The 11,820-nt window shown below is 32.0% G+C and overlaps 1 protein-coding gene across 1 annotated transcript; it reads right to left on the bottom strand.

The window, feature by feature from the left end:
- Positions 1-10,785, bottom strand: LOC129561645 (alpha-S2-casein). Its single transcript, XM_088836086.1, has 16 exons — positions 10,735-10,785; positions 9,283-9,309; positions 8,469-8,492; positions 8,339-8,380; positions 7,932-7,958; positions 7,101-7,127; positions 6,633-6,659; positions 5,834-5,857; positions 5,693-5,737; positions 5,311-5,433; positions 4,750-4,776; positions 3,628-3,651; positions 1,890-1,913; positions 1,754-1,798; positions 825-944; positions 1-81 (listed from the first exon to the last, which is right to left on the bottom strand). The coding sequence occupies exons 1-16, from the start codon at positions 10,783-10,785 to the stop codon at positions 70-72; spliced, it is 669 nt and encodes a 222-aa protein (XP_088692212.1). The 3' UTR covers positions 1-69.
- Between the last annotated feature and the right edge of the window lie 1,035 nt (positions 10,786-11,820).

The raw sequence follows: 11,820 nt of genomic DNA, 5'->3' as shown, positions 1-11,820 counted from the left end.
ATTTATTGTTTAAATTATAAGCCTAAAGTTACTTACCATAACCAGGTAGAAGCAGTTAATTCAAGAATCTTAAAGGTATCTCTTTAAAAGAGAAAGAAATAACATATTTTAGCTAATTGCTTGTAATAACAAGAAAAAGAATATTTATAACTCTGTGGAAATATTTAGAAAAATTTTTGGCACATTATATTCAAACTACAGATACTAAATTCTTATTTTCTCTAATCATGGGGAAGATCTCTTTAAATGCTATATGTATATCCAATAAAGTAAATCATATTAAAAAAAATCCATTTAATGAAGTGACTTGCCCCAAAAGTTTATTTATATCAGGTCTTCTGGATTCCAATACTATCTTTTTATATTAAATTATTGGTTCTCAATTTCCTGCTGTTTCCCTTATTCCTTATGTTAAAATATATCTCCTCAGTCACATTTTTTAAAAAATGAAACAAAGGAGAAATGTTAATTTAGTTTGGTCAGGCTACTTTTTGGAATTTCAGATACTTTTGTGAAATGGAAGTAATATTCTCTGTGCTGACCCACCTTCAGGAAATGCTATAGAATCAACTGAAATATTATAAGCAAATAATTATGAAATTTAAATCCAATGCGAGCACAAAGTATCATGATAATTATTTCTGCTTATTGTAGCTCCATTTATCCTATATGATTTATAATTCAATTTCCAGCCTATAACATTTAATTTTGTTTTAGCTTTTACTTTAGAACTTAGAATTTTATTTCCATATTTCATTTCCATCTTATTTTTAATACAAAAGACAACTCAGTTTTTAAAATTAAAAATAAAAGGGAGAACTCACCACATAGGGAATAGCATTTGTCTTAGGTTGAGCCCATGGGTTCATAGCTTTCTGATACTGATTAACAGTCTTGAGATACTGGGGCCAGGCGAATTTCTGGTAATACTGGCTGATTTTTTTCTAGGAAAATTATAATTATTCCATTATCCCATGTGTCAGAACACCTGGACCTAACCAAATAAAGTTTTACTTGGATAAATTCTAAATGATACCAAACAGACTTAAGCAAAGTAAAGTTTATTCATACAAAATTATGTTTACTTTTGTAAAACAAATGGTAGGTTTAAAAATATTCTTTGGTTATTTCAAACTCTAATGCCAAAATGCTTAAGTGGGAAAAAAAGAAAAAAATATTTATGTAAGAAGGCAAGGGGATAATTTCTTAACAGTGTCTTAGATTGCAGCTTCTTTTCCCTATCTCGTGGAAATACGTCCTTATAAGGAAATAAGTCCTTAGAGTCTTAGAATGTGTGATTTAACTCAATAGAATCTGTGACACTGAGCCAATTGTTAATCTGAGTATCATTTATCTTGTAGAAGTAAATGAATTAATATATTGCCTGTCATCTATTCTGTAATTAAATATCCCTCTCCTCTGTGTTCTATTTTGAACCATTTATATTGGTACAACTATAGATTATTATAGAGATTAAACACAGTGGTATCTGTCTTCAGGGTAATTTCCTATTTTTACAAAATGAAAAGTCAGTAAGTTTTTAGAATGACTGGTTGGGTGGATACATGACAATAGTACATGGTACAATGGGGGAATGTTTTTGTAATAAGTATAAGGAAGACTTATGGAAATTAGAATTTGTTTAAAAAAATGTGAGTTTTTTTGTTTTGCTTTGTTTTTGTTGAGAGGATTGTGGTTCAGTGGTGTCCAAGCTGAGTCTGAGTGTGCTACAAATGTTTGTATAAAAATTTACCAGAAAATTTAGGCGATTCTTTTCTTCTTCAGTCAGTTTAGTTTTCTGTTAATAATAAAAATAAACTGCAATAAATACAAAAGCAAATATTATAGGATAGCATGCAATTAATTTTGTTTGAAGGGAAATTACTTACCTTAGTAAATACTTCTGTTGATTCCTTATGGAAAAAAAAAATGAAAATCAGCTTTACTTGAATGGCCTACCAGTAATTTTGTCTGTATCATTACAGTAGAGAACTAGAGCTAATTATTTTTTTTAACAATTCAAGGCTAAATCACTCCTACCAAGTAACAAAGTGCTATTTTATAGAAATTTATTATGAATTTAATGAGTTTGAATATGCATTATCAGAGCATTCTCTGTGTCCATATGATAATTGACTGAAAATATGTTTTGAGTTTCCATTTATATATATTAGTCATATAATGTCAAATTCTCATCGAGTATAGCAGATGCAAAGCAAGGGAGCAGAGGAGAGAGGGAGAGAGAGAGGGAAAACTAAAACAAAGCAGGCTCGCATATCCTTTCCGGGAAGACCATTTTTTTTTAATGGCTGTGCCTCCCTGCATGCTAAGTCACTTCAGTCCTATGTGACTCTTTGCAACCCTATGGACTGTAGCCTGCCAGACTCCTCTGTCCATGCGATACTCCAGGCAAGAATACTGGACTGGGTTGCCATGCCCTTCTTTAGTCAGTCTTCTCAACCCAGGGATCAAATCTGTGTTTCTTGTCTCCTGCATTGGCAGGCTGGTTCGTCAGTGCTAGTGCCACCTGGGAAGCCCTTTTTAATGGGTATGGACCCCCAAACTGAAAGAAGAGGTAAGGCATGATCTTAAAGCTCTCAAGGAGGTTGATGTTGGACTGTGCCTCAGGCCATAAGACTGTGGGCCACAATCCATGTTTCATCCTCTCCTGGGATGTCGTCCCATTGCGTTTTTCCACTTCACTCATTCTAACACAGCAAGTGTTCTTGTAACTGTGATTTACACAACCCATAACCCAATTGAGTATTCAACCCCCTAAACGACCAGAGAGACTCAGGGTAGAATTATGGTGAAGGCAATTGACAGGATGTTTATCTGGCACTGGCTTATTTTAAAAATGCCTGTTATCAATGAATCAGGGTCCAGCTGAACATTATCTAAAGCCTGGCTAGAACAGCCACTCAACCTTTTGAATAGACTTCCTTTCAGATTTCTAAAATGACTCTGAATCTGTGTATTTTTCTTACACGTATTTTTCTTTATTTTATTGGCTATTTTGATGTGGCTCTGTTAAAAAATTAGGTATTAACTAATGCCTAATTTGCTTAAAATAATTAACAGCAGAAAAGTGCAATAAACTAGTTGGTTGTTTATTTTTATTTATTTATTTTTTTTAAAGTATATTTTTTTCTCACTGGATGAACTACTGGAAGAAATTTATTTCTGGTAGGAATAAAAAAAATAGTCAAAATTTGGGGACAAAGATAATTGAATTCTTAGCAGTAGCAGTACAATTTTAATATTTGTGGAGTTTCAGTTCTTTTTCATTTTACAAAAAGGATAATAGTACGATAGGTAAAAAACAATTTAAGTAAAATATCTAGTTCAAAAATAGTAAAAATTTGATTCAAAAAAGAAAGAAGCAGTGGAAATAATATAAAATTTTGTGATATAGAAAAGTTTTGTTCACATGGAAGTACTTAATTAAAAGAATTCAAGACAATTGAGAGGAGCAGAGTTAAGTGTTGGAGAAAAATCATATTTTAAATAACTTACAAGTATAACTCTATTTTATTAAAAGCAGAATGTTTCAGATAGGCCTAATTATTGATATTAGATTTTGAAAATATTTATTAAATATAGCTTCATATAGAAATAATATCTTACCATATCAATGGTCTTTGAGTTTTCCTTAAAAAATAAAAGAAGAATTAGACATTTAATTCCCACTGTATTGTCTATGCATAATTTCCTTTTGACTATATTTAGAAAAACTCTTTTATAAAGAATAATTCCATTTATTTTTATTGCTTTTTAAATTGCTGTTGTATCCCAAGAGTCTAACATAATGTAAAGGGCATAATGCTGGCTAAATGCATATTTCTTAAGTGAATGATGAATGATATATCTCATCAATGAACCAATAAATATGTAAATACATTTTATCTGACTGGTATGCATAACCACATTGTCTCCTGATTATATTTATGTAAATAAATAATATTTTATAACTGTAACAACACAAAAAGTAATTTCTTAATTGTATTTAATGTAAGTGGTTTTGACTTGCTTCCTGAGAAGAGTTGGCAGATACCTTAAGAAAAATTTGAAATGATACATTTTAGTCTTACTTATGAAATTGCTATTTCTCTTTTCTCAAATATTTTATTCATTATGAAGTAGGAATAAAACTAGGCAATTTCTTGTGTGATGTGAAAATGTGTTTAATTATGTGTGATGTGCAGGGAGACACTCGGATAAAGGCAATTTATATGAATCTGAATGAATTTGAGTTCTTATTTCAGAATAATACACTGGATTTCTCCCACTGTTTCTAAAATTTAAGATCTATACCAGGTCTCATAGTGTGATAGCAATCTTAATGGTGAGCTATAAAAAAAGCAGTAGAAGGAAATGGCAACCCACTCCAGTGTTCTTGCCTGGAGAATCCCAGGGACGGGGGAGCCTGGTAGGCTTCTGTCTATGGGGTCACACAGAGTCGGACACGACTGAAGTGACTTAGCAGCAGCAATAGGATTTTGACAAAGTATACTAGCACAGATCCAATCTTTGTATCCTTCAATGTGTACATTTTTGTTCTGCCTTCCCTAAATTTTTCTTAGGGATCTAAAGTTCCAGTTTTCCAATTGGAAAAATTTTTTCTATTTTTATATAAATCCAGATTTATTGCTTAAGCAACTACATCAAAGACTGTCTAGTACAGTGTATAATAAGTGAATAATATCTTGCCAGTTACCAGATTATTGCCTTTGTATGTAAATGCCTTACCTCACTGGTGGAGAGCTGTTCTCTGTTCTATATATATATATATATATATATATACAAAAGGGACCAAAAAAACTTTCATTATTTATTCCTCATATGAGAAAACATTCCTTAAGGAAGACTGTTTTATGAAAGAAAATGGTAGAGAGAACCTGGAACCTAGGTAAATTACTTCATTTTTTTAATATTTTCTGAACAAAGCAATCTTTTTGTTACATGAAATTAATGATTACTATCTCCTCTTAGAGAATTGTTTGAGAAGCCAAGCAAAATGATATAGAAGCAAACTCTTAGGACAGGTATGTTCAATTTAAATTAAATTACTTATTTGTCACTGTGGTTGCTATTGTTATTTGTTACTATACTTGAGCTATTTTTTGTTTGTGGTTTAATTTTTGGACTATAAGATTTTTGCAATTGTTCTACTTTCTAAGTTAAAACTTGTCTTGCTGGGACATTTTATCTCTAGATATTTTACAAATCTTTATCCTGAACTCATCCCTCACCAAAAACAAAAAGAAAAACAAATAAACAAGAAACCACACATAAAAAAGCAGCACTCACCATAGTGGGAGTAAAGGGGCCAGCATTTCTCTTGACCTGATCCCATGGGTTCATAACAATTGGACCTTGATACAGATACTGGAGATACTGGGGGAACTTCTGATAAAGCTGACTGATTTCATTCTAGAGAGAAAGAAAATTATCAATATTTACTCCAGTATTGAACCTTCTCTATGTGTCTAAAGTAGATTATAGAAGAACCAAGTTTTCTAGAACTTTAATTAGATAATTTATACAACATGGCAAATTTACCTAACAAGGGTTGTTTAGTAACATAAAATTTTCTGTAACTGAGATGGAATGAGTTATGTGAACATTTGGAGAAGAAGCAGTGGTTACTATGACTGTTTATGTGAAGATATAATTTGTATGAGAAATTTACCAGTGCTTTCTGGTAGTGCTTATCATCCACAGTAATCTTAACTTCCTGTTAAGAAAACAAAACACTTGCTATAAAAATACACAAAAAGAAAACAAAGCTGGGCGATATGAATTTCATTTTATTTGAATGAAAATTAGTTACCTCTGTGGCAACTTCAGCAGATTCCTTCAGGGAAGAAAAGGAGGATTAACCTAACTTGCATGATTTAGTCTTAGCATTGTACTAGAGTAGAAAGGGCAACTCATTAAGTATATTTTGAGTCCAAGCTACTACTACTGAGAAATTATAGTATTTATCAGAGATTCAATAAATTCAAAATTCAGAGTCGTCACTTTCAAAGTAGTAACGTGACTGAAAACATGTTTCATTTTAAAGTTCTCATCAATTCTACATTATTCATTCAATATCAAATGCTTAGGGAGTGTAGACAGGTGACAAACAAGTTTACAAGTTGGCCTAGTGAGATGTGGCAAACTGAATCCAGCATACCCTTTCTAGAGGACACATTGCTGTTTATAGGAGGCCATTGGCTCTCCATTCCAGACAGACCTGTGGCTTAGAGAAATAGTAAAGCAGGCTTCCTAGATGTTAAGTAGGACGTCTTTAGGCTGTGCCTCAAGGCTCTGAGCCAAGGCTGTGGTTCTCCCTCTCCCAGACACCTTTCCCCATTGTGCTCATTGCTTGGGTATTTCTTTCAATACCAGAGCATGTCTTTCTTTCTTTCTCTGGAGTCAGATGTTTGATATCTCTGTGAAAGAACACCCATGTACACCAGAGGGGAAATAGTCACTTTCCAGTCTCCTCAATATGATATTAAGTTTGGGTAAATGATTTCTCCATTGCTCATCCCATTTGTGATGTTAACAACAGATTACTATACACTGCTGAAAGTCTATACTGGATGAACTTGCTATTTGATGTTAAAGAAAAGATCTCTTACCTCACTAGATGAGCTGATAGAATATTCCTTGAAAAAAATAATATATGAAATATAAATATGATTATCAAAAGAAATGCAAGCATTATTCTTTGCATGTTAATGTTTACTTGGGATATGTCTATTATCACAAACATGATCATTAGTATGATAAGTTAAAAAGATTGAAATAAAAGCAATGCAACCAGACTTCTTGGCTGCTTGTTTTTAATCACCTATAGCAAATAAATGGAAAAGATAAAAATGATCATATATTTAAATGTAAGTGGCTCAAGAGAATACACAGTGATTTAGGTGGACATTACTCAAGTGGACAGGGAAAAACTGTCATTTTGAAGCAGCTTACAAATAATTTTCCAGTTTATTAAAAAAGTAAATTTTAACATGTTCCCATATGCCATTACTAATTTTAGAATATTAAATATTGGTGATATGAACCAAAAAATGTTCAAATATATAAAAATTTCTCACCTCTTCATTTGCATTCCTTACAACTGCCTTAAAGAGAGAAGAAAAATATTTAGATGTATTTCCCCACAGCATTCCTATACTATTTTTTCCTCAATATAAAAGGAAAAATTCTTCTCTCATAAAGAGATGCATTAGACTGGATTTGCTTTCATTATATGAGTTTTGTATAAGTTATAACAGAATTTCCTATTTGATAGCAGTGATATTTATTGCTGTTTACTGTGTTTATTGTTGTATCCCCAGTGAGTCTCATAATTATTTTTGTATTCCTAGAGACTAAGATAATTTTGGGGATATAGTTCTTATTGAATAAAAGATTTGTCAAGTGAATGAATGAATATACAAGATAACTTTAGGCAAGGCATGGCTACATTTTCTTTCTCATTTTAATAGTCATTACTTAATTTTATTATGTATTAGGAAAAATACATCACTAGGCCAACTGACATGCTTTAGGAAGCAAATATATATTGTTTCTGTGATAAATTGATTGAGTCAGTTTTAAGAAAATATTGCAACAGAAAAAGAATTTTAAAAAAAAGAATAAAATAAGTTTGACACTGAAAAACACTAAAAGATAAGTTCTTCATTCTTCATAGAATCTGGGAATCAAATGTGTTAGTTGATTCATGCAAATATATATTTTCTTCATTTAATTTAGTCATAGAATTGAGAAGACTATAATTTTGGTCTCATTATTTAAAGGTAATCTTGGTTTTTAAGTTTGATTGATTTGAAATATATTTTCCAAACACAGGTTAATTTCAATGTAGTTCAAATACTATAATATTTTACTTCACATTATGCTACAGATTTGAAATCAGTGTATACCTCGCAGGATGTGGAGCAAAGGTTCTCCTAAAAGAAAACAAAACCAAAAGGATATTGCATTTATTGAAATGTAGTGTAATATTGTTGAGCATACAGTTATAGCAAAGAAAATATGATTTTGGAACAAACAAGTACAGAATTAAGGAAAAAAGTAAAAATGATGAATATTTAACAAGAAATTCTTTCAAAGATATTCTGCTTTAACATCTTGGCTCAAAAATGGCTCTCAAATCTTTTCCCAGAATTCCTTTCATCAATATATAGCACTAAACAAAGCAATGAAAACATCATCATTTTCATAATCACAAACATAATTCTCTTTTTGACTGAACGAGAAAGGGATCGATGTTTGATAGAAAAGCTGTCTCATCAGTGAAAGATTAATAGACTAAAGTAATCAAATTTACCTTGCTGGGATGAATGGCCATATTCTTTTCGTGCTTATATGTCTACAAAATAAATAAATTTATTTTATAACTTTGATTAAATAAAGAAAGTTAAAATATATTATATTTGACTTAAGAATTTGGTACTTACTTCCTGGGAGATGTTGATAGATTCCTTAGAAAAAGAAAAACAATATTACTCATTTACCTAAATTGAATTTGTATTAGCTTAATAATACATCAATCTACAATCATTATCCATGGGGTAGATAACATATTAGTCTTTACCTGAATTACAGAACAAAATTAACTGAAGTTTTACTCCCTCTACATAACTATTATATTTCATATACCTAACTCATTTTGCATTGTACTTTGGGTTATGAATATCTGAATCAAAAACTTTCCCAAGTATCATCCACAGGGAAGAAACAATAGGTTTTCTATTTCCTCTGTACAATTGTCAGTGTTTTTTTTTATATTATTATTATCACATTTTTTCTTCTGTCTTTTTAAAAGAGATTAAACACATCACAGGAAAACAAGAAAATGCTTAGGTGACACTGGAGGTGGCTGTGGGAACCTGTTATGTACCCATAGCTGGGAAGTCATTTAGGAAGTAGCATGTAATATGGCTCCAGAAAAGCTTTAGTCATTTTTGCAGAAACATAGAATGGATTCCTGTCACTGTGCTCACAAAATATTCATCATGACTTGTGAACATACGTCATTAATATTGAGACATCTTCAGAAAAAAATGTACTAATCTAATCTTGGTGATTTGAATGTGTAGATTTTTTATCTTTATTCCTCTCTATGTACCTTTTCGTTATTGTTGCACTTCCAATTTTCTCTAATTCTGTAATTCTAGACTCACTGCTGAAAAATTATTTTAAAGACAGTAGTTTAGGGTGTATTCTGTTTACTAACTGAAAAGATTTTCTGTTGATACTAAAGTATCTTACCTCACTGGAGGAGACATGTTCCATCTTCTATAAACAAAAGCAAATACAGTTTTCAGTTTTATGGTAGATTTAAAATGCCAAGATATCTCATTATTTTGTTTTGTTTTTATCATTATTCCTGTTGTTTTGATGGCAAGAGACTTTTAGGAATTTGTTTCTGGAAATGCATGATGTTTAGTTGAATTTTTAAATTATTATTATAATATTATATCTTATAATATTACCAGCAAATCATTCTGTAGTTCAAACAAATCCCTTTTATAGCTTAATGTAGTTCTTGCTTTTAGGAAGTGTTTTGGGTTCTTAGTTTATCCTATCACAGTTTAAAATATAATGTATGTGCACATGTAGTACAGAATCTTAAAATGTTTAAAATACCATGATATTTTGTTTTATTTAGTTTTTGTTAATTGCAGGAGATCTTCCAAACCCTGGTATCAAACCCAGGTCTCCAGCATTGCAGGTGGATTCTTTAGCAGCTGAGCCACAAGAAAAGCCCAATCTGAGTTGAGTGAGAACTGGGCATGGGAGAGGTGTTGGCAGCACAGGCTGCAGGGTAAGGGAAGAAGCCCAGTTGCTCCTGAGGAAGCTAACAGATTACATGCCTGTATTTTCAAAGCACTTCATGTGAAGCATCTAGTCCTTCTTTATCATTGTATGATATGAAAATTTCTATAACATTCTCACTAGAAGATGTTGCTTTGAGAAGTGAAGGGTTGACTTTGCAATAGGTTATCTGGCAAGTCATTTTCAAAGTTGTTGCTGTTTAGTCTCTCAGTCATGTCTGACTCTGCAACTCACGGCCTGTAGCCTGCTAAGCTATTCGGTTCAAGGAATTCTCCAGTCAAGAATACTGGAGTGGGTTGCCATTTCCTTCTCCATGAGATCTTCCTGACCCAGGGATGGAACTGGAGTCTCCTGTATTGCGGGTGAATTCTTTACCACTGAGCCACCTGGGAAGCCCAACTCCTAAAGTTAGCACTATTCAATGCATCCTTGTTTCCTATCAAAGCATCATTGTTGCTGAGCTACTGGAGTCAAGAATGATGAAATTCTGGACATGTGCTTGAGAGATGGTTTGGGAATCTACATTTTCTTTGTGACTCGCCTGAACTTTAAAAGAAGTCCTTGTTATGGTTTCATGTTTCTCACTTTTAAGAAGTGATTCTTGGAGTGAAAATATTTCCCCAATAAATTCAAATGTTTATGGAAGAAAGTGTATGTTTTAACTTAGAACTAAAAATCTTTCCAATCCTACAAGGAGAACACTTTAGAAATGGTATTTTTGTCCATCTTCATAACTTATATAAGGCAGGGCCAAGGCCATCTTTGATTATAGGTTTCAAAGTTTATACACTTCCTCTGCTGTCTACCCCGACATTATCCTCATAAACAATTTTAATATTCTTATATTTACATAATATATTCTCATCTGTATCTTATTATACTTACATGCTTTGCAAGGACAACAGCCAAGAGGCAGGTAAAAATGAAGAACTTCATGTTTAATTGGTCCTGTGAAATAGATAAGAAGCTAATTAATAACAGTTTTACTGTCCTTATAATCACATATTTCCTCATTAATTATGTATTAAATTATCTTCAGATAATTAGAAAAAGGCAAAGAAGACTGACAAAAGCAGATTCATTGAGAAACACATGGATTTGAATACGATGAATTCTTTACAAGAAGAAATTAACACACCATAATTAAAAATCTTAGTTTCTAAATTGTGGAGGCTCATTTGGGCATACCAAATTAGTGACATAATTGACCCTATGTATAAATGGCTAATTTACTTATTAATTTACCCACTTATTCAGTGACTACTTGCTATGTCAGGTACTATTCCAGGCATAAAGAGGCAGTGATGAAAAATAATGATGTTTATACTAATAATGCCATATTATTTACAATTCTTCTTAAATCTTATGGAGAATCATATCAGAAAACAACAGAAATCATTTTAAAATCAGATTTCAGGTGAGCCAAAACATGGAGCCTTCCTCCCTCATAAGCGGAAGAATTGGCAGGTGAAAATCACACTGTGCTGGGGACAAGAAGCCTGCTGATCCCGGCTCAGCCTGGGACAGGCTGCTGAACCTTAAGCAAGTCACTGAACATCACTTAACCTGACTTAGAATAATCACCAAACGAGATTTTTCACTAAGAAGATTTGATTTCTAAGATCCCCTCCAGCTCAATCTCTAATACTATGACCACATATAAGTCCCCAAGGTTTGCTGACTACATATCAATGCAACTTTTCCAGTGCATAAACAACTGAAAAGTGAAATAAAATTATTCTAATGCCTTTTTGACATATAATAATGTTTTATACTTTAGGTCTACAAATTTGAAATCAATTATTTTTAAGCGGCAAGATTTTATTAGATTCAAAATAGTTAAATTTGCTGGTGATCTTTGCCTGTGCAAATTTAGAGAATGTGTATGCGTGGGAATTGTTCTCTGTCTTAAGATTAGCATTGCCTGATTTTGTTGTTAATTTATCATTCCTGCTAAAGAATCCCAGATAT

The sequence above is a fragment of the Moschus berezovskii genome, chromosome 5 (assembly GCF_049115385.1).
Source record: "Moschus berezovskii isolate FMDL1 chromosome 5, NW_MosBer_1.0, whole genome shotgun sequence".
Taxonomy (NCBI): domain Eukaryota; kingdom Metazoa; phylum Chordata; class Mammalia; order Artiodactyla; family Moschidae; genus Moschus; species Moschus berezovskii.
The sequence above is the reverse complement of the archived record's forward strand: the minus strand, read 5'-3'. Positions and strand labels throughout refer to the sequence as shown.

Bases quoted from the DNA above. Each gene is read 5' to 3' on its own strand.
- LOC129561645 (XM_088836086.1), bottom strand. From the start codon at position 10,785: ATGAAGTTCTTCATTTTTACCTGCCTCTTGGCTGTTGTCCTTGCAAAG. The intron at 3,652-4,749 runs GTAAGGCATTTA...TTATTTTTTAAG, and splicing joins AACAGCTCTCCACCAGTGAG to GAAAACTCAAAGACCATTGA. The intron at 945-1,753 runs GTAAATTTTTAT...TAATTTTCCTAG, and splicing joins AGAATCGCCTAAATTTTCTG to AAAAAAATCAGCCAGTATTA.